The sequence below is a fragment of the Emys orbicularis genome, chromosome 4 (assembly GCF_028017835.1).
Source record: "Emys orbicularis isolate rEmyOrb1 chromosome 4, rEmyOrb1.hap1, whole genome shotgun sequence".
In the NCBI taxonomy this organism is placed as follows: domain Eukaryota; kingdom Metazoa; phylum Chordata; order Testudines; family Emydidae; genus Emys; species Emys orbicularis.
This window is the reverse complement of record NC_088686.1, coordinates 10145115-10171318: the sequence shown is the minus strand read 5'-3', so window position 1 is coordinate 10171318 and position 26204 is coordinate 10145115. Positions and strand designations below refer to the sequence as shown.

The window sequence follows — 26204 nt, the reverse complement described above, 5'->3', positions numbered from 1 at the left end:
GAAAAACTAAAAGGGTGGTGGTGGTGGTGGGGAAAAGGATACATCAGCAATTGTGTTTGTGCAAGGGGGTCAGGAGATAAAGGGGACCCAGCTGCCCACCTGTCTGAAGGGAGCTCCAATACAATCAATCTGAGTAGGGCAGGAGTGATACTTTTATGCATCCTCCTTATAAGGATTTATTATTTAATACAGAGCCAGTTGGAAAATCCTAATGGATAATTGGAAGGAAAACATGCCTGCCCTGCTCCCCCATGCTGTGCCATCTGCTCTGACATCCACAAATCCTGCCTTGATTTGTGAATGTGATTAATTCAACTAGGAGGACTGGCTAGCTCAAGGGATCCCCTGAAGATGTACTCTACCCCCAACTGTGAATGTGCAATTGTTGGCCTCAAAAATGCAAAGCAAACTGCCAGCTAGGTTTGTGGAGGAACAGTCAAGTATATGCATCTTCCGTGCAGCACATTCTATCTAGTTTAGATCTTTAGATGTCCTCTCACCACTGTATCTTACAATCTATAATGTATTTACCCTCACAACACCTCTGTGAGGTACTGAAGTGCTCTTACCCCCATTTTACAGGTGGGGAACTGAACCACAGAGAGACCAAGGGCCAGATTTTTAAAGGTATTTAGGAACCTAGTAGGATTTTCATTTTGAAATCAACAGGAATTGGATGTGTAAGTGCTGCTGGGTATCTGCCTCTTTAGGCATCTAAACACCTTTAAAAATGTGATCCCAAGTGACTTGCCCAAGGTCCTGCAGGAAGGCAGAGCAGGGAATCAAACCCAGCTCGCCTGAGTCCCAACTTACTACACTAACCATTGGGCTATTTTCCCTACAGCTAGCCTGTTCCTTAAACCTAACATACAAGGCAGAGGTTCTAGAACTATGCTGCACTCCTCTTCCCTCCACCTTCTCCTCCTCCATTTTTCTACCCCCAATCCAGCTCAGCCCAATCAGTACAGTATCCCTCATGTTACTTATTTTGATGTTAAATTCAATGGTTGAGATTTTCAAAGCAGTGTAAGGGACTTAGACGCATTTTCTCTTGGTTTAAGATGTCAACCCAAGGTCCTTTACTCTGCCCACAAACTTTCAGTTTTCAATGTGCTGCTGATTTTCGTATAGAAGGTACATAATTGCCCTGTAAGAGGTGCTGGGGGGTGGGTGGGGACAGAAGGTTGTGACAGTTGGGTTGGGATTTTTAGTTCCTGGGATGGCGGGGGACGTGGTTGGAGTATTGGGTCCCTGAGGTCAGCTGAGGATTTTGGAACTAGGAAGGGGCTGCATCTCCCCTTTCATCCCTTCTTTTGGGCAGAGGCAGTGGTGACCTATTTTGAGGAGGATGCTTGAATTTCTAATTCTCCATCGCAGTAACTAGCAGTTCATAGTGCCCTGCCCCAACATCTTCAACTGCATCCAGTAGTCATGGGTAAGTGTATATTTCTGCTAAAACAGTCACCAGTGAAATAGTGAAGTGTTGAGTTAAATGTTTAGTTCAAACAAGGTTAGTTAAATTACATTTAAAATGGAATTAGGGATCAGAGTTACCACCACCTTGAGAAGAATGGGGGTGGTCATACCTAGCTAGAACCAACAGCGCTGATATCTGTAGATTCATGCTGATGTCGCTGCATCAATCTATATTTGGTTCACAATTTGAAATCTTTCTCCAATCTAACAAGTATATTATATATACTTTATACTTTTATTTATATATATATAATTATATAAATTAGTGGAATTTTCAAAATGGTCATTGACTTTAAATAGCAATTATTGGGCCCTTTGCACAGCCACATAGTCACGTTACACACACAGCCTTAAATTTACAGGTATCCACAAAAAAGAGCTCTATATAGCAAGACAATAAGCCCTCTTATTAGAATGCTAGACAGAGTATGTAGCTATCCCAGTCTATTCAAAGAAAATTGATTGTCTGTAATACTAAGTATTGGAGGGATTGAAGCCATCACTAGATGGGGGAAGGGATAGCTCAGTTTAGCATTGGCCTGCTAAACCCAGGGTTGTGAGTTCAATCCTTGAGGGGGCCACTTAGGGATCTGCTAGTGAAGGCAGGGGGCTGGACTCAATGACCTTTCAGGGTCCTTTCCAGCTCTATGAGATAGGTGTCTTTTATTTATTTATTTATTTATTTATTTATATATATATATATATATATATATATACACACACACACACCCCGTATCCAAAGATTGCCTGCTGTTGTGATACATTTAGAAATGGATTTTTACAAGTGATTCTTGGGTTTTGGGGGAACTTTTTTTCTTCACATAAAGAATTTATACCATTAACTAGCTTCCATGGCCAGACACACTGTGGCATATTATAAATAGCAACTCATCGAGGTTGGTCAAATAGCTCAACTAGAAAGGATCCTAGCAAATTTGAAGGAAAAAAAAAAAAGTTGGTGTGATGACATGTCTAGGAAACTTTCCATCTAACCAGTCTACCCAGCATGAGAGTATTAATGTCCTTAAATAGTAAATATAAATAGGATAATTCTGATCAAAGATTTTTCCTATTGTTCCTGCTGTGGATTTTCCAGACTCATAAGGTATGTGGAAGAGTGTTCTCTACTAAACTGTAGAGAAGTATTTAGACTCAGTGGTGAAATCCAAACCCTATTGAAGTCCATGGGAATTTTACTGTATATTTCAACAGAATCAGGTTTTCACTCAATATTGCGGAGAGATAGGAAGAAGGGGACACACATCAGGGCCCAACTGGGGCTCTGGATGATCACTACTTCCCACCCCCCAACACAGATGTAATGAGGTTAAGTGGTGTCCGTATAAAGAAATTAAAACTACGGATTATTCCTCAATAAAGGCTTTTAATGACTTACAGCTATAAGTGCAATACAGAAGACAAGCACAAGTACAAGTAAACTTTTACTACTATTTTTAATACTGCAGCATTAATATAATCTGAGATCAAATTATCCTGACACTACCATTCTTAATACTATAGTGTCAGTACAACTTGAGATCAAATCAGCTCGATCAATCCCGACTTCTTTACTCCATTACCTTATTCTGCATGCAACCAGACTATTTTACTTTAAAAACCTTACTCTACCGAGAATATGTTACCTTTCAGTCAACCGCTCTTTGCACTGGCCAGGTACAGATAGTCCGTGTGATTCAGGTTTTCTCGGTTCAGGGGGTGGGAGTCAGACCGATCAAAGAGAATAACCCCTTAGAGAGAGAGAGAGAGAGAGACACACACACACACACACACACACACACACCCGAGGCTCTACACATTTAATCTCATCATCTCGCTGTGTTTTGAAGCAGGTCAACCAATCAGGTTAGGCCAAATCTTCGCTTTGGCTCTATAATTTATGCTTATTTTCTTGTAGCCAATTGCTGTTTTAGTTTGATAAGTTATGCACAAGGAGATAACTTATGTCCATGTAGCCCATTGTCTCGACTGTGGTTTTCCTAATAGCCAAATGTTCTTTAATTTTTGTAAGTTACAAGGACATAACTTACCTCTAAATGGGCTATTGTCTTGATTGTGGGTAAGGTTATTTTGATGACCTATGCCTGAAGGCCTAGCCCATCAAAACCACATAGGAATCAGTTCTTTGGCTGCAGCATCTCTTAACCACAAGTTTCAAAGGAGGTCTTAATAAGCCATACCCATGGGCATGACCTATTTTACCATATAGGAGTCAGCATAAAACGTTGTCTGGTTGCAGGTGTCTTTTGACCACAAGTTGCAGCTTAATTTTGCAAAACTTGCTCTATAAAGCTTCCAGAAGTTTTAGGTCTAACACTGGCAATACTATTGTTCATTTTAAGCTTGACAACACTCTTGTTCAAATTAGAACAAGGGCTGCTAACAGGGAGTTTCGCAAGGGAGTTTAGAAGGGGAGCAGGAAGGGAGCGCGGGTCCCTGGCTGGTTCTATCTTATACCCTTTATTCCCCTTAAAACCTATAAACCAAACTACATTCAAAACTTCTTGCTTTAAACAACCCCTTCATTAACTAGGAGACAATGCAGGCAGAAGCCCAGCTGCAGAGTGGGGGCTATCCAGTTTATTGCACTGAGTGCAGCATGTATGATTACCTGCCCTGTGGGCGGGTGGCGTATGTGTGCATTCGGTGCAAGGAGCTCCTGGCCCTCAGAGACCACGTACGGACTTTGGAGGCCAGGGTAGCGGAACTGGAGGAGCTAAGGGAAGCAGAGAGGTATGTTGATGAGGCTTTCCAGGACACTGTAGAATTGTCCCACCTCCGGTCAGACAGCCCCTGTGCTGTTGAGGAGGATGAAAGGCCCAGGGAAGCAGAGCAGTCAACGGGAGCAGAGGGAAACCTTCCCATAGTTGGGACCCTCCTTCCAGACGGTGCTGGGGTTGCCTCTCGCACTGAGGTTGCCTCTCCAGGGGAGGAAACTCCAGTTGCTAGGAAAAGGCAGGTATTAGTATTGGGAGATTCGATCATTAGAAACATAGATAGCTGGGTTTGTGATGACCGGGAGAACCGTATGGTGACTTGCCTGCCTGGGGCGAAGGTTGCGGATCTCTCGAGGCATCTAGACAGACTTATGTGTAGTACTGGGGTGGAGCCAGTGGTCGTGATACATGTAGGTACCAATGACATAGGGAAGGGTAGGAGAGACGTCCTGGAGGCCAAATTTAGGCTGCTAGGAAAGAGACTGAAATCCAGGACCTCTGTGGTGGCATTCTCAGAAATGCTTCCAGTTCCACGCACAGGGCCAGGTAGGCAGGCAGAGCTTCAGAGTCTCAATGCGTGGATGAGACGATGGTGTAGAGAGGAGGGGTTTACATTCATTAGGAACTGGGGAAACTTCTGGAATGGGGAGAGCCTATACAGCAAGGATGGGCTCCACCTAAACCAAAGTGGAACCAGACTGCTGGCACTAAACATTAAAAAGGTTGTAGAGCAGTTTTTAAACTAGGAGATGGGGGAAAGCTGACTGCTGCAGAGGAGCATGTGGATCAGACAGAGACTTCTCTTAGAGGAGAGTCTATTGATAGAGATTCTCTAGGTTCTAGTCAGGAGCAGAGGATGGAGGAGGATAATGTAGGGGCCAGATCAGATGAGAAACATTCACATAAAAAAGAATCTGACACATCAGAAAAGGGCAGACAAATAAACAGTGACAAGTTTTTAAAGTGCTTGTACACAAATGCTAAAAGTCTAAATAACAAGATGGGTGAACTAGAGTGCCTTGTGATAAAGGAGGATATTGATATAATAGGCATCACAGAAACCTGGTGGACTGAGAGCAATCGATGGGACGCAATCATTCCGGGGTACAAAATATATCGGAAGGACAGAACAGGTCGTGCGGGGGGGAGTGGCCCTATATGTGAAAGAAAATGTACAATCAAATGAAGTAAAAATCTTAAGCAAATCCGCATGTTCCATAGAATCTCTATGGATAGAAATGTCATGCTCTAATAAGAATATAACATTAGGGATCTATTATCGACCACCTGACCAGGATGGTGATAGTGATGATGAAATGCTAAGGGAAATTAGAGAGGTTATCAAAATTAAGAACTCAATAATAGTGGGGGATTTCAATTATCCCCCTATTGACTGGGAACATTTCACTTCAGGACGAAATGCAGAGATAAAATTTCTCGATACTTTAAATGACTGCTTCATGGAGCAGCTGGTACGGGAACCCACAAGGGGAGAGGCAACTCTAGCTTTAGTCCTGAGTGGAGCGCAGGAGCTGGTCCAAGAGGTAACTATAGCAGGACCACTTGGAAATAGTGACCATAATACAATAGCATTCAACATCCCTGTGGTGGGAAGAACATCTCAACAGCCCAACACTGTGGCATTTAATTTCAAAAGGGGGAACTATGCAAAAATGAGGGGGTTAGTTAAACAGAAGTTAAAAGGTACAGTGACTAAAGTGAAATCCCTGCAAGCTGCATGGGCGCTTTTTAAAGACACAATAATAGAGGCCCAACTTCAATGTATACCCCAAATTAAGAAACACAGTAAAAGAACTAAAAAAGAGCCACCGTGGCTTAACCATGTAAAAGAAGCAGTGAGAGATAAAAAGACTTCCTTTAAAAAGTGGAAGTCAAATCCTAGTGAGGCAAATAGAAAGGAGCATAAACACTGCCAAATTAAGTGCAAGAATGTAATAAGAAAAGCCAAAGAGGAGTTTGAAGAACGGCTAGCCAAAAACTCCAAAGGTAATAACAAAATATTTTTTAAGTACATCAGAAGTAGGAAGCCTGCTAAACAACCAATGGGGCCCCTTGATGATCGAGATACAAAAGGAGCGCTTAAAGACGATAAAGTCATTGCGGAGAAACTAAATGGATTCTTTGCTTCAGTCTTCACGGCTGAGGATGTTAGGGAGATTCCCAAACCTGAGCTGGCTTTTGTAGGTGACAAATCTGAGGAACTGTCTCAGATTGAAGTGTCACGAGAGGAGGTTTTGGAATTAATTGATAAACTTAACATTAACAAGTCACCGGGACCAGATGTCATTCACCCAAGAGTTCTGAAAGAACTCAAATGTGAAGTTGCGGAACTGTTAACTAAGGTTTGTAACCTGTCCTTTAAATCGGCTTCTGTACCCAATGACTGGAAGTTAGCTAATGTAACGCCAATATTTAAAAAGGGCTCTAGAGGTGATCCCGGCAATTACAGACCGGTAAGTCTAACGTCTGTACCGGGCAAATTAGTCGAAACAATAGTTAAGAATAAAATTGTCCGACACATAGAAAAACATAAACTGTTGAACAATAGACAACATGGTTTCTGTAAAGGGAAATCGTGTCTTACTAATCTATTAGAATTCTTTGAAGGGGTCAACAAACATGTGGACAAGGGGGATCCAGTGGACATAGTGTACTTAGATTTCCAGAAAGCCTTTGACAAGGTCCCTCACCAAAGGCTCTTATGTAAATTAAGCTGCCATGGGATAAAAGGGAAGGTCCTTTCATGGATTGAGAACTGGTTAAAAGACAGGGAACGAAGGGTAGGAATTAATGGTAAATTAACAGAATGGAGAGGGGTAACTAGTGGTGTTCCCCAAGGGTCAGTCCTCGGACCGATCCTATTCAACTTATTCATAAATGATCTGGAGAAAGGGGTAAACAGTGAGGTGGCAAAGTTTGCAGATGATACTAAACTGCTAAAGATAGTTAAGACCAAAGCAGACTGTGACGAACTTCAAAAAGATCTCACAAAACTAAGTGATTGGGCAACAAAATGGCAAATGAAATTTAATGTGGATAAATGTGAAGTAATGCACATTGGAAAAAATAACCCCAACTATACATACAATATGATGGGGGCTAATTTAGCTACAACAAGTCAGGAAAAAGATCTTGGAGTCATCGTGGATAGTTCTCTGAAAATGTCCACGCAGTGTGCAGAGGCGGTCAAAAAAGCAAACAGGATGTTAGGAATCATTAAAAAGGGGATAGAGAATAAGACTGAGAATATATTATTGCCCTTATATAAATCGATGGTACGCCCTCATCTCGAATACTGCGTACAGATGTGGTCTCCTCATCTCAAAAAAGATATACTGGCACTAGAAAAGGTTCAGAAAAGGGCAACTAAAATGATTAAGGGTTTGGAACGGGTCCCATATGAGGAGAGATTAAAGAGGCTAGGACTCTTCAGCTTGGAAAAGAGAAGACTAAGGGGGGATATGATAGAGGTATATAAAATCATGAGTGATGTGGAGAAAGTGGATAAGGAAAAATTATTTACTTATTCCCATAATAGATAAATGTCTATCAGGGATGGTCTAGACAGTATTTGGTCCTGCCATGCGGGCAGGGGACTGGACTCGATGACCTCTCGAGGTCCCTTCCAGTCCTAGAATCTATGAACTAGGGGTCATCAAATGAAATTAATAGGCAGCAGATTTAAAACAAATAAAAGGAAGTTCTTCTTCACGCAGCGCACAGTCAACTTGTGGAACTCCTTACCTGAGGAGGTTGTGAAGGCTAGGACTATAACAGAGTTTAAAAGAGAACTGGATAAATTCATGGTGGTTAAGTCCATTAATGGCTATTGGCCAGGACGGGTATGGAATGGTGTTCCTAGCCTCTGTCTGTCAGAGGGTGGAGATGGATGGCAGGAGAGAGATCACTTGATCATTGCCTGTTAGGTTCACTCCCTCTGGGGCACCTGGCATTGGCCACTGTCAGTAGACAGGATACTGGGCTAGATGGACCTTTGGTCTGACCCGGTACGGCCTTTCTTATGTTCTTAATCACAAATATCTTTACCTTGGCTCTTCATTATTTTGGGGATATTGGATTGATGCTCAAGAAAAATGGTTAATTTGTGCATTTCTACAAGCTAGGAACCAGTTACATCAAATGGAACTGTTCTTCAATTCCTCGTATCACCAGAAACTGGAATATGGGATTGATTGAAGTGACTGTTAGGTGGAATAACTTCAAGGTACTTGGTAAATGGGACACTTTTGTCAATCTTTGACATGATGAACATGTGTAGAACATCTTATTCATTTAATTGTCTCCTTTTTTCTGTATATCTGTTTTACTATTGGACTTCTCTCTTTTTCTTTTTGATTATAGCATGCTATTAAAATATTCTCTTGTGCTTTTAAAACCAATTAAATAAAGAAACAAGCTTTGTCTCCTATTAATAGGAATTAAAAACATGCTCTGTGTGACAGATCCATAGTACAGCAGCAAATGGGTGAAGCGTCGCATACAACAAACTAATGCTTGAGAGAAAATACTTGGCAGTAATATTTGAGAACTCAGGTGCCATTTATTGTCTTCAAAGTATAGAATTGGAAAATGTTATGCTATGTTATTGGATCGATTTGGTGCTTATGAAAGTGAGTATTGCCTAGGTATAATTCAGAGGAAGTGCTGTGTGATCTCATCCTCCCCCCCCACTCTGCCAATATACTACAGTCATGAGCTGCAACAGGCTTGCCATACCAGTGCTGGGGTAAACCTCCCTTAAGATCAGACTATGAAACATGCTGACTTATGCCTGATTATATTATTATTTTATGATGTGGACAAATGCTTTCTAGGGATTTACAATGAAATCAACTAACATTGACATTTTCACTAGGGATTCAAACCAGGATTAAAACCCATGCATCTATAAGTAAAAGGATAATGCATTAAAGCTTATAGGCCTCCTCCCAGCCTCCATGCTGTGATCCTTAAACATTTGTTTAGTATATATTATATTTTTTGTGGTCTATACGAAGTATATACATGGACATTTCTGAGAAATTAGTGTCAATTGTTGGGTGATCTGAGAAGTGAAATATATAAATGAAATGAGCATTGATTTGACCATAGTCCATAGAACTATTTTTGGAAATGTTTTCCCTATTGTCCTAGAAAGATAATCCTGACTGTAAGTAATCCTTCATTGAACAGATCCTAGTGGTATAACATTGCAGTTGGTTTACTTCCAGTTTTTCCTGCAAAATAATTAAATTTCAGTGACTTCCACAAATGTGTGTAAGTATTAAAGCTGATGAAACACATTCTTTTGAAGCAGGAATAATACTAATAATAAATATAAATTCAGTATATTGTTAACAGTCCCTACTGTATGTATTGCATATCTGTATTGCACATGCATTTTATTGTAAATGCCAGCAATAACATTAGCAACACTATTGCTTATTTGTGTGTAAAAATAAATACTTCCTCCTCTTCTTTTCCCCTTCATGTTTAGGCTAAGAGGGGGATACACATAATCCAAAAATACCAACATCTGCTATCATAAAGTCATAGAACTTAAGACAAGAAGGGACCACTCTATCATTTACTCTGATCTCTTGTATATCACCGGCCACGGGCAGTGATAGGCCTTGTACTGACTGAGAGCTTGAAGGTGATAACAGCATGTCTCTCAACAGGACTTGGGAGGTTTCCTGTCTGAATAATATTGTAGGGTTACTGCCCAACGCAATCTCTAATATTGCAGGATTTGTTTCACGGAGGAAACAATGGACATACTCAATAAAGCTGCAGCTAATGATGGTCTTTATGTCCCTGTGTCCTTTGCTCTAAACAAGGTAAATACACATTTCCTGAATATCTTTGCCCTGGAGGGGCTATGCTGCTGCTTCTCTTCATCTCCAGTTTAAGCCCTGTCTACACTTAGGGTGACCAGATGTCCCGATTTTGGGGTCTTTTTCTTATATAGGCTCCTATTACCCCCCCACCCCGTCCCGATTTTTCACATTTGCTGTCTGGTCACCCTATCTACACTACAAAATTAAGTTGACCTAACTTACGTCAGCATGTAGCCGCCACAGTAATTACATCACTTGTGCATGTCTACACTTTGCTCCTTGAGTTGGTGGTGTGCGTCCTCACCAGACGTGCTTGTGTTGATTGTACTGTCAGTGTGGGGCATTGAGGGACAGCTACTGAAAGCCTGTAGCAGTCAACATAAGCAACACAGCGTCTACACTGACACGATATCGACCTTGATTCTATGTCGCTTGTGGAGGTGGAGTTTTTGAGTAGGCGTAGTGGGGCATTTGTCGGTGGAAGTTAAATTTAAGTGTAGACACTGCCAATTAGGTCAATGCAAGGCAGCTTATGTTGACCTAACTCTGTATTGTAGACCAGACCTAAAACTTCTTATTCCCCTACATCACCACATACAATAGCCCTGCATGCATCCACTGTTGCTTCACCTCCTGTTGCCTCTTCTGATGGGAATGAACCCTCCAGCTGCCTGGGGAGAGCAGTTTGGAATAGGGAGGCGGTCAATCAAATGGCTTTGCTGGTATGTTCGTACCAGCCTGACAGCTCATGGTAGGCCACAGTGATTACACTCCCAGCGGAAGTAAGGGGCATGAGTCTGGTATGCTGACAAAGAGATTAATGCCTAACCAAGGAACATGGCAGCATGAAATAAGCCACATGTGCAATGAGTTACTGGATGGGAATAACAGGAGTACTTGTGGCACCTTAGAGACTAACAAATTTTCCTGCCAGAACAGGCACCCCTCCCCTCCTGTCTTGCTAGGTTAGACACTCCAGTCAGCTTCAGCACAGACAGAGGTTGGGCCACACCCATCTGCAGTTCACTGAAACTGAGATGTACTCAGCTCAGGGGCTTCTTAGTTAACAGAGACATTTCCAGCGCCCATTGTTCAGTCTTTCTGGGCAATTTGCAACTTGTGTAGTTTTAGCTTCTTTTGATCTTCATTCTTACTTATTTTGCTTCCTTTTCTGTCCCTAATTTCCTTTCCCGAAATAAGCAAACAGAAAATAACAAACCAGTAACCACTTTGTCTGTTCTCCAGCCACCACACTTAAAACTCACTTAAAATCGCTACCAGTATCTCAAAGCAATCAGCTGTGCACAGATCCTGTTAGTCTCTAAGGTGCCACAAGTACTCCTGTTATTTTTGAGGATACAGACTAACACGGCTGCTACTCTGAAACCTGTCATTATGGATGGGAATGAAAGTTCAGCAGCACATTCTTCGCAAGCACACACAGGCAACCAGACACACTGCTACAGAGAATGGTAGTGATGGATTGCCAATATTTCAAGAAGGGGCTCCCACACAAATGTGCTGTGTCAGCCATTAATACAAGTGATATTCCCTAAGCAAAAAACACTCCTCCTGGCACCATAATAGCCATCAATTACATATGCCTCTCTCACGGCTCAGAATATTGATACATCTCTTGCTTCCTATCCCTTTCTCACCTCCCCCCACCACGCCGTTCATCAACCCTTGCACCACCAGATGGTTTTCTCTCTCTCTCTCTCACACACACACGTGCTCAGTTTTTACTGATTTTTTTTCCATCCAGTTTCCACATCACCTGAGTCCCACTCCTGATCTATAATTATGGGTTACTTTAACCAGATGCCTACTACCCAGAGCTCATTCTAGAATAATTTATCTTTATTACCCGAACTAACAATACACACACAAGAACAGTGAGACTAATAAGGAACTCATAGTATTTGCATTACTTACCCTGGGCCTTGTGGAAAAACCTGAAGTGTTAGTGCTAGCCTTCATCATCACCATCACCTTCCTCCTCATCACTAGTGACCCTCATCCTAGTGTCTCCCCTACCAAGGGATGCAGGCACGATAAAGCTTTTATAATGTGTTATGCTGACGCCTACTGGGGTACATACAGTGGTATTGTGAAGGTTAAGTCATTTTGGCAAAATTATCTTGGGAGCCTCAGACAGAAGGGGCTATGTAAATGCAAAGTATTATTATTATATTTATTATTCAGACCTTGTTCTTGATTTGATGGAAAGTGTTGATACTGGCTATATTTGTCTGGAAGAATTATTGTGAAGCTGCTAGCCAGGCTTCTGTTTTATTAAATACTATTTTTTTAATTGAAATTACTTGCATATGATTGATATAGCAGGAAAACATCTGAAGTTCCCCTCCAACTATTTGTTTTCTCATTCTCTTGTAGTTGCTGTTTCCTTTGAGTAAATCCCAAATTATATTGATTTTGGATTGTACAAAACTTTTCCTCAGAGTCTTTCATAGTTCTTAACTGGCCTCTTCTCCATCTTACCCTTTTCCAGCCACAGTATGCTAATCTTATAACATCTTATCTGCTGCGTCACTGTATTTATTTTCATTGTATGTCTGTCTTCCTTGTCTCAGTCTTGGGTTTATTCAACAAGAACTGGGTTTTTGTTATCTAACTTCAGAACTTTAGGCTAAATTCTGTGTTCAAAATGCAACAGAGGGTCCTGTGGCACCTTTGAGACTAACAGAAGAACAGGGCTACCCCTCTGATACTTGTGTTCAAAATGTAACACTTTTGGTGATGTTTTTCTTACTTGTCAGTTTCACTTTGCTCAGTTTTGTGTCCAATTGTGTTACATGTCCTCTTGGAGCAGAGGGGGGCAAACTACGGCCTGCGGGCCACATCTGGCCCACAGGCAGGGCCGACGAGGGGGAGGGGGGAAGCCGGTACAAATTACCGGGGCCCGGCGGTGCGGAAGGGGGCCCAGGGCCCGGCTTCCAGGGCCCGGCTTCCCCGGCCCTGTTTAGCCGGTGTGCCCTTGCTGGGGGGCCCAAATTTTTTTTTTCACTGGGGCCCGAACCCGCTCTTGGCGGTCCTGGCCACAGGACCCTTCCCTTTGGCCCCCGAGCTCCTGCCAGGGAGCGGTGTCAGGACAGGCTTGCGGAAGAGCCAGCCCAACTCCCCGGCAGCGCGGTGAGCGGGGCGGAGGCTAGCCCTTGGCCCCTCCCTTTCTGCTCCCCTCGCTCCCTGCCTCCCTCACAGTCACAGTTCCCCCAGTGCCTGGGCAGCGTGGCGCGGTCAGGGGGTGGAGAGCAGGGGGAGTTCCAGAGAGGCTGCAGGGGGGCGGTCAAGGAGCCTGGACCCTGCTGCCGGGGACAGGGGGAGAGCAAACCAGGGCCCCCCTCCATCCCCAGCATGCTTGGCCCCTGTCCCCAGCAGCCAAGCCCAGACAGGGAGCGAGCCCTGCCCGACTGCCAGGGAGAGCAGCCAAACGCGCAGGGGAAACGCACAGGGAAAGGACTGAGCCCCCCTTTCCCCCACCCCACAGGTAACGTGGGGCGGGGAGAGCAGGGAGGGTTGGATAGGAGCCGGGGGTCCCGGGGATGGTCAGGGGGTGAGGAGCAGGGGGGATTGGATAGGGGATGAGTGTCCCACGGGGATGGTCGGGGGCAGAGAGCAGGGGTATTTGGATAGGATGCAGGAGTGCCGGGGGGCAGTCGGGGTGGGGTGGAGGTTCGGGGGGGCTGGATAGGGGGCAGGGGCCAGGCCACGCCTCACTGTTTGAGGCGGCATAGCCTCCCCCAGCCTTCCCTACCCGGCCCTCCATACAATTTCTGTACCCGATGTGGCCCATTCCTGTCTTGGAGTCTCCCTGTGCTTACAAAATGGTTTTATGTAAATTATTTTAGAAAAATTAAATACAGGAGTCGATGAATAATCTTCATTTCAAAAATTAAGGAAATAAAGGTCGTGTGTGTGAAAAATGCAGGCCAAAGCTCCATTTTAAGAGAAAGCAGAGCAGAATGTTTTGTCTGTCATACAAAATTATGCATAGCTCTAAATCATACACACCATATGCTCCTTTGTAGGAGGATTTAAAAAAAAATATTTAGGTCAAAGGATCTGCTCCTGCTCCCACTGAAGTCAATGACAAAACTCCTTTTGACTTCACTGGTACAGGATTAAACTCAAAGTGCATCCTACTTGGATTTGGGATGTTAGTTCTAGACAAGGGACTGACTACATGCTAGTCTCAGCAGCAAGGCCAATCACTGTGTGCAGGCATTGCTTGCTGTGTGGATAAGCTTAAAACTGTTGCTTCCCTTGATGCATTCTGTGGCCAGCTTTGGGCTGTAGCCTCCAGGGATAGAAAGCCAGCACCTTTGTAAATGCCACCTTGACACTAAATAAAATTAAAAACAGAATTGGAGAGGATTGGGTTTTGATTATATTAAAAGCATCTTGTAAATTAAACACACTAGCAAAGTGTGTTTTGTCCCCCTCAAGTGGCTGGTCCACTAGAAGATAATAGCTTACTATTGCTACCATCTAAAAAAGGGGTAGATGCTTGTGCTTAAAGGTCCCAAGGTTGAAACCCTGCTGATGATGCAGGTGATGGTGGTGGGGGTCCTAACTTAAAGTCTGTATCAGCCTCACCATGTGTATTGCAAATTTTCTCTGAGCCATTACAACCAAATCGTGGGCAGTATAATGACATTTTGCACTCTGATAGCATCTTTCACCTGGGGATTACACAACATTTTACAAAAATTTGCTAATTACATCTCACAATATTCCTGTTCAGACCCCCATTTGACAGATGGAGAAACTGAGGCACAGATGGATTAATTCCATGGCAATGTAGTTAAATCATTGCCAGCTCGAGAATAAAACTCTCATCTGTTGATATCTGGACCACAGACCAATCTCCTCCTTCTAGAAAAGTAAAAGATGAGGGGGGGGGGACCATCACCTACTATAGAGGGCAGATGGGAGGTTGAGACACTCTGTACCTCAAAATAGCACCCTGGAACCCCCATATTCACTACTGTAATATGATTATGATATGCTTTGTACAATGCATGCCTTGTGAGGTACCATTTAAAAAGTCTTGATCTGTTGAACACTAATATCCTGTTGAATTGTCTCTACTAGCGTATGTGAGGTTATGAAGTATTGCTATATATTTGTTACTGAAATAGGTGGTAAATGGGAAACGCACACAGCTAGCTTTTCAACAACAAAGGAACAACTGACAAGACAGATTTAGATCTAGATTGGCCAGACAGGTGTTGATGTCCCATTAGGGGAACTCCATGCTCCCCCATACTCCTGCAGAGGGCTGGGTGCTGATGTCCCTGGGTAGAGTGGGGGGACTGTGCTCCCCATATCCCTGCAGGGGGCTGACAGGGATGCCCCGCGCAGGCGCAGCGCCGGCGGGCGCCGCCAGGGGTCGCTGTGGCGCGCTTTTTGCTCAGACGGCGGGACTAAGGAGCCGGGGCGGTGCCGGCGGTTCCTCAGTGCGCCTGCGCTGCTGCATCCCGGGCCCGGCCTCGGCCGCGATCCGGCCCGGCATCCCCCGCGCTCCTGCTGCCCCGCTGGCCGCGCGGCCCGCTCTCGCCGCCATGGCCTTCACCTTCGCCGCCTTCTGCTACATGCTGGCGCTGCTGCTCACCGCCGCCCTCATCTTCTTCGCCATCTGGCATGTGAGTGCCGGGCCGGGGCGCCCGGAGCGGGAGCGGGCGCGGGGCGGGGCTCGGCTCATCCCTGCCCGCGGGGCGGCGGCGGCGGCCGCGGAGAGCCCGGGCGCCGTTTGTTGCCTCCCATTGTGGCCGGGTCGCTTCCCGGCCCCGGGGTGTGTGTGTGAGAGCTGCAGAGTGCCCCCCCCCCCGAGCCGTCTCCAGACCCGCGCTCACAGGGGGGGGGGGCAGATCTAACCGCCCCCTATTGCTGCCCCCCCCCGCCATCCCCCGCGCTCACAGGGGCGGGGGGGGGGGGCAGAGATCTAACCGCCCCCTATTGCTGCCCCCCCCGAGCCATCCCCCGCGCTCACGGGGGGGGGCACAGATCTAACCGCCCCCTATTGCTGCCCCCCCTGAGCCACCCCCCGCGCGCTCACAGGGGTGGGGGGGCACAGATCTAACCGCCCCCTATTGCTGCCCCCCCTGAGCCATCCCCCGCGCGCTCACAGGGGTGGGGGGCACAGATCTAACCACCCCCTATTGCTGCCCCCCCGCCATCCCCCGTGCTCACATGGGGGGGGCAGAGATCTAACCGCCCCCTATTGCTGCCCCCCCCAGCCATCCCCCGCGCTCACAGGGGTGGGGGGGCAGATCTAACCGCCCCCTATTGCTGCCCCCCTCGCCATCCCCCTTGCTCACAGGGGTGGGGGGGCAGAGATCTAACCGCCCCCTATTGCTGCCCCCTTGCTCACAGGGGTTGGGGGGCACATCTAACCACCCCCTATTGCTGCCTCCCCCGCGCTCACAGGGGTGGGGGGGCCACATCTAACCGCCCCCTATTGCTGCCCCCGGAGCCATCCCCCGTGCTCACAGGGGTGGGGGGGCACATCTAACCGCCCCCTATTGCTGCCCCCCCGAGCCATCCCCCACGCTCATAGGGGTGGGGGGTCAGAGATCTAACCGCCCCCCTGTTGTTGTCTCCCCCCCAGCCATCTCCCCTCTCACATTCATAGGGTGGGGGCAGAGATGTAATGGCCCCCACATTCTTATTCCCCCGAGCCATCTCCCCCCCCCTGCACTCACAGGAATGGGGGCAGAGATCAACCCACCCCCACATTGCTGCCCACCCATCCCTGAGCCATTTCACCTCCCCCCCTGCACTCAGGGGTGGGGGTAGAGATGTAACTGTTCTTTCATTGAGGCCCCCCCCGCACCATCTCCACCCTCTTCACTGCTAGGGGTGGGAACAGAGATTGACCTGTCCCTATTTCTGACCTCCCAGAGCCATCTCTACTCCCAATTGGGGGGGGGGGGGGGAGAGAGAGAGAGAGAAATCCAACTCCCCTCCCCAGCCATCTCCACATCTCCGTGTATTCACAGGGGTGGGGGCAGAGATCTAACCACCTTCCCCCTGCCCCATTGCTACTCTCAGAGAGCCAGCTCCATCCCACCTGTGTGCACACGGGGTGGGGGCAAAGATTTGACCGCTCTGCCATTGCTAACCGTGGTCCCCACCCCAGCCCAACTCTGCACCATGCAGAATTGCACCCAGTTGCATGTGACCTTTGGCCATGGCTGGATGTGCTTAGGGATTATTGATTTGAGGAATAGTGCCCTATTTTGTGTATATTTGAAATGGCACGTGTAAAATAATTGATCAGATATGTTTAGTAACTTCCTGTTGGTGTAAACCAGCTTTGCAAAATTGTCCTGAAAACTCACCAGTCCAGATACGTAACCTGCTTGCTTATCATTACCTTAATGATGCAAAACTGACAGTATTCACCTGTGGATGAGTAGAATTTTCAAAGGCTAATGCAAACTGGGTTTGTTTTATTAAACATTTTTGTTGAAAATGTGGGCGTCTTATATTTTTAAATATTGGTGTTTTATGTGAAGGAATACGTGTTTAAAATGTTTCAGTCTCAAGTCAAATAAGTTTTGTAATTAATGGAAAAAGTGAGCTTTTTTCCCCCTGTGGTTTTTAAAATGTAAATCCTGAGTAAATATTACTTATTATTTGAGGTCTTGGATTTTCTACTGCCACAGAGGGGAAAAGACTAATGGTGGAACCTTAGGAAACCTAGTTTCAGGTGGCTATGAGATGCCTGCTCTTGGAGAGAAGCAGTGATAGATCATCTTTAGGAATGAACTTCATAAGTGAATGAGTGGATTTTTTGAAGATAAATTAAAAGATGATATTTTCCTTGATGAGCTTGGAGGACTAAGCCATTAATATCAGCAGAATTTTAAGGGTTATTATTATTTTTTTTTAAATTAAAGAAAAAAGTTTTGGTCCCTGCAGTTGCTAAGATACCTATTTAGATGTGTACCAGATAAACTGATGATTTTTTTTCTGAGTATTTTAACCAATATTTTATAATTTTCTTCTCCATTAATCCACTGCTGAATCTGTCCCAGGATGCATCATTGTGGGACATCCCTGTTACCAGAAGTCTCATATAATCTGAGTGATGCCACAAAGATACATCCTCGGGCAGCTTTAAGCAAACCAGGAAGTACCATTGGATCTGAGGGAGGAAATAAATTAAAATGTGTGTTAAGTGCTTCTCCCCAGCATGAATAGTGTGTGTGAGTATAGAATATATTCAGATTTGTTCAGTTTCAATTTTTGCTTTGTAGTTATTTAATAAGCTTTTTATTGTAACTTAAAGGATGCTATGTAGACATGTTCTAGTTTACATTGAATATAAAGGATACTGATAGTACTGATTACTTGATGTTTTGGTTCTCATACTTATTTTTCTATGGTTCTTGCTTTTTTGTTTATAAATTACCTGTTTGGTCTTGTTTGGTGCCATGGTATCCATTTTACAAAAATGGGTTTGACTCTATTTCACCCTGGCAGGTTCACCTCTTCCTAAGCATCAGTGTATGGTAAAAGTTCTGTCATTAAAAGATGTTCTTGACTATATCTCCCTTGCCTGCCATCTCACACTCTGACCGTGAAGATAACATCCATTCAGCCTCTTCAAAGACTCCGATCACTTCCTTTTAATTAACTGGCTGGCATTAGTGACAAGCACTCAGCACAGAGGAAGTGTGTCATGTGTGCAACCTCCTGGTTTTTTTTTATGCACCATGGATATATTCTGTGGGACTGAATGCTATTTGCAATGACACTATATAACTCCTCTGCATGGTGGGGGGAAAAGGGAATGAAATGCAAAGATGTAATGCCAGAGCATTGTGAGTATATAAAATGTCTAGAATAATCTGAAGCTAATTTAAATGTGCTTGAATGTTTTTTAAACCAAAGCAGACCTGTTTCAAATACTTTGTTGCTCTAGGTGATTTAGTTTATGGAATTATTTCTTTTACATGAGTAAAACGACCGTACTAAGATTGTGTTCGTAGCACTTATGGCTCTGTACCAATAAATGATATTTTGTGGTGAGATGTTTTTTATTGCTTTTTAACTGAAGAGTCCTAACTGTTCCAATTTTATTCTAGATTATAGCATTTGATGAGCTGAAGACTGATTACAAGAATCCCATAGACCAATGTAATACACTCAATCCTGTAAGTTACATGATAAAGAATTCCTCTTTGCATAAATTTATAAATAATTTTTGTTGCTATTATCTTGATTTAATCAAAAAGGCCATTAAACATTCTGTTCTGCTGGTAATGTCTAGTATATTTGATAGAACTTCTAGACAGAATTCTTTATCTGATTCTTCTTTACTTTCAATCTTGAATATTCTGACTATTATTAATCTGCTGATGATCTTGTCAGCTGTCCTACTAACATTCTTTCAATCTGCTTTTTACATTTTCGGCACAAAGACAGTTGAAAAGGTCAAAAAGATTAAAAGAGTCAAAATTGCATTAAAGGTGTGTACTGCTTTTTAGTTTAATGTTTTAATCCCACTTTTACTTTCATTTTGTTAGGAACATTTGTATTACTATTAAGATGTTTTGTTCAGTGTGCTTGCTCATCTGCCTGTTTTGTTTGTTCAGGTTTATAATAACTTCATGAACTTTCATATTTTGTGCAAAATAAGTTTGCTTGCTTACCCACTGAAGTGGGGGAAAACTGTTATATGCCTAAAATCTATTGAACAGTCACAGCAACTGAAGATATACAATAAATGGTATCATCTCTCAAGCCAGGTTCACTGAACTTTCTGATGTTCAGAATCTAGGAGACTAGTTTGTTTAAAAAAAAAAAAGGGGGGGGGGTGTTAATTCTGATCTGGCTGTACAATTTCCGGGGTGGAGGTTGGCTTCCCAAGGATATCCCCAGTGTTCTTTCAGAATACTGTGTACTCTTGGACACAACTCTTAATTATATTCCTATTTGTTAATGCTGTGCCTCAAGCACTTTTAGCTTGCTTGTGTCTTTGACAGACAAATAATATTATGGATGTTAGAAAGTAGGTATTTTCAGTAACGCAATATGTCTTTGCCCATTCACCATCCCTTTCATTTTGACTTGGAGTGGCCAGATTGAGATAAAAACATAGGGCAGCACAGCAGTGAAGTATGCCTCTGGAAGGCTGCGCTGTAAATCATGGTGTTCTGCAGAATTAAGTAGAATCACACCAATGGAGACTGAATTCAAAGCTGAAAAAGAATGTGTCTTAGCCAGCCAGAGAGCTTTGCAGCGTGGGGGTGGGTGAGTGGAGAGATTGCATCTTGGAAAGTGGTGCCTGAATAGCTGTGCATCTAACAGTTTCCCCAACTCAGTCTGTTTTACAGTCATTTCTGCAACAGTATGGGGGAAGGCAAATACTCATTACATTTATGCATTATGATCTTATCACAAATTTAATAAAAGGTTGTTATAATGTGCATGTTCAAAACAAATATTTTATTAACCTAATGTTAATATACCTGAATGAGGTGTTATATGATAGCTTTGTGTAAATTGAAAATCTTGATCGTGGTATTTACTATGCTAGTGGAGTTAGATTAGTCATGAAAAGGTGAATTTGCGATCGTTACTTGTTGAAGAGTATGGTAAATGCACATGATGCTTTACAAATACATGAAGGGACATGATCCATTGTCTTGAAGTTTAAATTCTAGGGGAGAACATTTTTAGTCATGAAAGGTAAATACTTCTCTAGAGTACCATTTTTGGTTCACATAATGCTTAGCATCTCCCTCTCCGTATGCGGCCCCCATCACAACAGTATCCAAGCTTCTCTTGAGTATTTAGAAATAATATTTCTTCCTTCCTAGCCTTTAGGGAAAAATGCATGGTGACCTGTAAACTAATCAAGCTAGTTCTCGTGTAGGCTGGAAATGAAGAAAGATAACATAGTTTTAAATACTTAAAAGGCAGTCTGATACTCTGCTGTGGGGGCAGAACACAAAAACCTAGATGGAAGGGAAATGAATGCTTTGAGACATGGTTAGTCTTAATTTTTGTAGATTTCAGGTCTAGCAAACAGGTCTTGCTTGGTGGTCAGACTTTTTTTTAGTTTAAATAATTGGAATAACATCTAAAAGTTACATATGGTGAGTATACAAGAATGATCTAGACAAGAAGAGTAATTGTTTTACAAATGTAAAGAAAGTTGATGACTTGGGTTTGTGTTGATGTAAGTTGGTTTTGTTTGACAATAGTCATTTAAAGAGACAATGTATTAGAATGTGCATTGGGAACAAAACTCTGTTTGCTTCTAGTTTATAGATTTCTAGTTAGACCTTTTTAGGTGTTTAAAACAAATATTTGCTTTTAGACAGTATTAACTGAAAGAAAACTGCAAAATACATTCTGAGGCAGTCATCCTAGATACACAAATTGGGCAAAGTCAAAGAATAAGAGTTGTCTTGTGTGTGCTTCACTTGGAGAGTAGACTCCTTAGTAATTTAACTTACCGGTAAATCTTTAGTTTATGATAAACCCTTGATTGAAATATGTAGTAGCAATTGAATAATTTTACATGAAACAGCTTGTAGATATTTATCCTGTGAGCATTTCAAATGTATGGATGAACTTTTGGGGAGAATTGTATAATTCAAAAGAGTAGGTGATACGATTCTTTCTGGTATATATGCCTTTGAAGGATTTTACTTTTGTGATGAGCATGGGGTTTTCTTGATTTTTCTGGTATTTCACCTACATTTAATCTACATATGTTTCTATACTGCTTATCTCTTAATAGCACTAGCAGGGTACCTGGTATTTTATGCTCTCAGTAATCTGAGAGTAATCAGCATTACCTCTGTACGCTTCTGCTGGAAAGCACAATGTTAAAAAGAAGGCAGGTGTTAAGTATTTGAAAGGTCTTGTACAAAGGAAAATGGAACTGGCTAATATGCCACAAATTGTATGTGCATTTTACTGTTGTTCCCTCCTACATTGCAGAAAGCATATTGCTTGTATTTGTGCATATTGGTGTGCTTAACAATGTTGATGCTCCTTTTATCTAATAAAGCTTTGCACCAGAAATAAGGTTTTGGTAATAGTCTGTTTTAATAAATACTGCACATATATAGTGTATCAAGTTCAAAGCTTGAAAAATAGTAAAATACAAAACAAACTCTTGCATAAAAACGGTTAGGGATTACTTTTCCCATGGATATGTCTATGTGGGGCATATGCAGAAATAGCTCGATGCTCTACTCTTATGTCACAGAGGTATGTTGTAAAAAATGTGGAAGCTGTTCACAGTGCACGTAGCTAATTAAGTAATAAAAGCTTCCATAATCTGAGCATTCCAGCTTGTAAATTTTCTTGGGTATTCATGATTATACATAAACTTTTCTGTAAATATCAGGGTGTATTCTGCCAGTTGCTGTTTTCACTTTCTGCAGTTTACTTGCCCATTTGAGTGTTTTTCTCTATATAGTAGTTTGGAATTTTTACCAATAATTTACCTTATAAATAGAAATTCAAACCAAGCTGTATGTTGTTTAATTACATGTTCTGATGCATATTTTTCTTTTTCAGCTTGTACTTCCAGAGTACCTCATCCATGCATTCTTCTGTGTTATGTTTCTCTGTGCAGCAGAGTGGCTTACACTGGGTCTCAATATGCCTTTGTTGGCTTACCATATTTGGAGGTAATATTGATAAGTTTGATTTCTCTACTCATGTTAATTATAACTAAGGCTAAGATTTTGTCATGGATATTTTTAGTAAAAGTCATGGACAGATCATGGGCAATAAAGAAAAATTCACAGAAGCCCGTGACCTGTCCCTGACTTACTAAAAATATCCATGCTAAAATGGGAAGGGAGTGGCAGCTGCGGGGTGGCTGGGAGCTCTGGGGCCCCCACAATGTGTGGGAGCTCAGATCTCTAGGGTCTCCATACCCCTTCCCCAGCGGTGGGGAGCTGCGGGGTGGTCCCTCCGCCCTGCAGTGGTGGCCTGGAGCATGGGGGCAGGCAGCAGGGGTACCTAACAGCTCCCTGCCGCTGCGGGAGGCGGCGGGACCCTGCAGCTCCCAGCCACCAGGGCTGAAGTCACAGGGGTCTTTGGAAGTCATGGATTCCGTGTCTTCTGCAACCTCCGTCGGATTCCATGACTTCCGCGACCTCCGTGACAAAATCGTAGCCTTAATTATAACTTACTGTCCTTTTGTGATGTTTAACTGTCCCATTTCTTCAGCAATAAAGCATAAAGGCCCATTGTGATAAGATGGTGAAAATCTTACGCAACAGTTATAAAAAAGTAAAAAAGACTATTTTCCTTTTATTTTTGAAAAGGAATGTTTCTTCCAACTTGATAAGCAAGAATGGGAGTACTGCAGTACGTTTTAAATGGTGCTGAAGTTATCAAAACCATCCTAAGTATTTTACCATACAAATTACGTTTGGTTCTCTCCCATGTTGCTCTCTTCTGCACCTTTTCCAGTTCTTTAAGCCTGTAATATGGTGCCTTAGATCCTACATCCTATTTTAAAGGGTTGTCGTGCCCACCCTTGGTATAGCACCATCTATAATGTAATATGATTTGAAGTTGAGATAAACTATGCTGGTGCAGTGCAGCTACAGTGCAAAAAACCACCATAAGCCCATAAGAACGGCCATATTGGGTCAGACCAATGGTCCATCTAGCCCACTGTCCTGTTTTCCAACAGTGCCCAATGCCAGGTGCTTCAGAAGGAATGAACAGAACAGGCAATCATCAAGTGATCCATCCCCATACAGGCAAGGCCTTAGGTTGGGGTCTCAGACTTTACTCTCATGGTTTAATTGCTGGATGGAGCAAATGTTTAGTGCAGTTAAAGATGCATGGTTCTTTATGCACATTTCTATTTTGTTTTTTGGGGGTGGGGGAACCTACTTTTCCCATAGCTTTCTTTTCCAAACTTAACTGCTAACCTAATTTGTCTTTTCCAGGTATATGAGCAGACCTGTGATGAGTGGACCAGGTCTTTATGATCCTACAACCATCATGAATGCAGATATTTTAGCATATTGTCAGAAGGAAGGATGGTGCAAACTAGCATTTTACCTCCTATCATTTTTTTACTACCTATATGGGTAAGTTTCTTAGTCTGAAACTTTTTGTTTGAGCTCAACCCAGAGGGAAAATTTATATGTATATGAAACTTTTCTTAAAAAAAAAAAAAAAAAAAAAGACAGTGCCCTGACATTTTTATCTTAATGTGTAAAAATATTTCAGACACTTAGCCTGGGATGTAATGTCTCTCTCTATATATTTTTAAAAACAACAACCCGCCCTCCCCCCCAAAGTCTGGATCACAATTTAGCAATACAGCTGAACCAAAGAACCAAAAAATCCCAACCTTTTAATTTTTATTATAAAATATTGGGATTTTAATATGGGTGAAATTTTAATATTTTAAAAGAAGTGACTTTTGTTTTAAAATTTGGGTTTCATTGAAGTTTGCTAGTAGAATGGTGGTCATGGGTGAGAAGATACAGAAGCTGTAAACACAAAGTCAAACTCTCTAAAAAGGGGGGATGTGGGAAGCAACAGCTGGTGATAATGTACTGATATAGTACTATTACCAATACATTGCATAGACTGACTTTGACAGTCAGGTTACAACTGATGTGTCAGCGTTTCTTCATGTGATCATACAAAAAGATTAGGAAAAACATGATTAAAAAAACTTCTTCCGATATATATGCATATAGTGTGTTTGAGCCTATGCAAGACTGCCTGTTGTTACTGCCACTTGATCCCAGTGTCCAGAGTGTTATATACATGACACTTCTGTTCACGGGTTCATTTTTAATGCCTTAACCTGGCTTTTAAAAAGTCATGGTGAACTATCAGTATTTTATTGTAATGACACAATCTGTGTGTCTGCTCTTTTTCAGTGGGGAATGAATCTGTGCATAATATAATGAAATGCATAACACTGTTAACTTATCTAATCAAACTATTGCATCTAAATTTAGTACATTTTAAATTTTTCTTTTCTTTTCTAGCATGATTTATGTTTTGGTGAGCTCTTAAGAAGACACTCTGCAAACTTGGTTCCAGTTAAGTGCATGCAAAAGCCACAAAACAAAAGGATTCTTTCCAACAAGAATCTGTTACCAAGATTAAATTATGGAATCTGATGATCACAGTTGCATTAGGAAAAAAAAATGACTCCCCTATTTTTAAAATGTTTCCACACTTTATACTTGTGGAAAGACTGTTTTCGTATATTTTACTGGGACGTTGAAATTAATTCTTTTTAAGTGTAAGTTGATATTAAATGATTCTCTGGTTTTGAACAGTTTTGACTTTGCGCTCCATAAGGAACAGCCATAACTCTTCAAGTAGTTATTAATTACTGCCTGTCCTTAGTATCCTAGAATTTTTTGTTTACAGGACCTTATAGTGGCTCACTTTGGACTTTTGAAACTCCATTTAACTATAAATCAGCTGTAGCTATAAAGTGCTTCTGAAGGACTGAAAGCTTCATGTATTTTCTCTGCAGATATCTTCACGGATACCCGTGTAGAAAGAGTAGTTCTGTTTTTTATATTTGGGTATCTTTCCCTGTGTATGCATGGTTCTGAAACTTCCCATATTTCCACCAAACACTAAATATCCTTGCTTTAATTTTCAAGCATAAGTTATTGTGATAGGAAACATTGAGTTGTCTGTGAAGGAATGAATTTAAAAGATTTTATTTTTAAATGTTTGTGCAACAGTCTTATTAACCAATTGGCTAATAATGCAAGATTGATCAAATCCAGTGGTAAAAATACTGCTCCTATGGGTTTACAAGTCACACTAAAGACATTTCCAAGACACAGTGAGATTGAGAAACTGCCCTGCTGTTCCTTAGTGGAATAAATAAAAATCTCAAATTCAGAAATGTTCATTTTTTTCCAGTGCCTTGTTTTTTAAAAAAAGTAAGTTTATTTGCTGTACTTAACTGCTTAATTCATAAATGACAGTAGCATTACTATTAAAATTCATATTGAGATGGGCTATATCTGGGAAAGAGATACTTACACAGAACTGTTAGACACTAACAAGGGTTCTGATCTTGTTTCCTGTACTTTCAGTTGGTCCCTATGTTAATAGTTTTTAGTGG

The 26204-nt window shown here is 42.5% G+C and overlaps 1 protein-coding gene across 1 annotated transcript; it reads left to right on the top strand.

Moving 5' to 3' along the window:
* The first annotated feature begins 15581 nt into the window (after nucleotides 1-15581).
* CNIH1 (cornichon family member 1) lies at nucleotides 15582-25988 on the top strand. The gene is made up of 5 exons (XM_065402380.1): nucleotides 15582-15738; nucleotides 19189-19257; nucleotides 22643-22755; nucleotides 24037-24180; nucleotides 25099-25988. The coding sequence occupies exons 1-5, from the start codon at nucleotides 15658-15660 to the stop codon at nucleotides 25124-25126; spliced, it is 435 nt and encodes a 144-aa protein (XP_065258452.1). The 5' UTR covers nucleotides 15582-15657; the 3' UTR covers nucleotides 25127-25988.
* The last annotated feature ends 216 nt before the right edge of the window (nucleotides 25989-26204 follow it).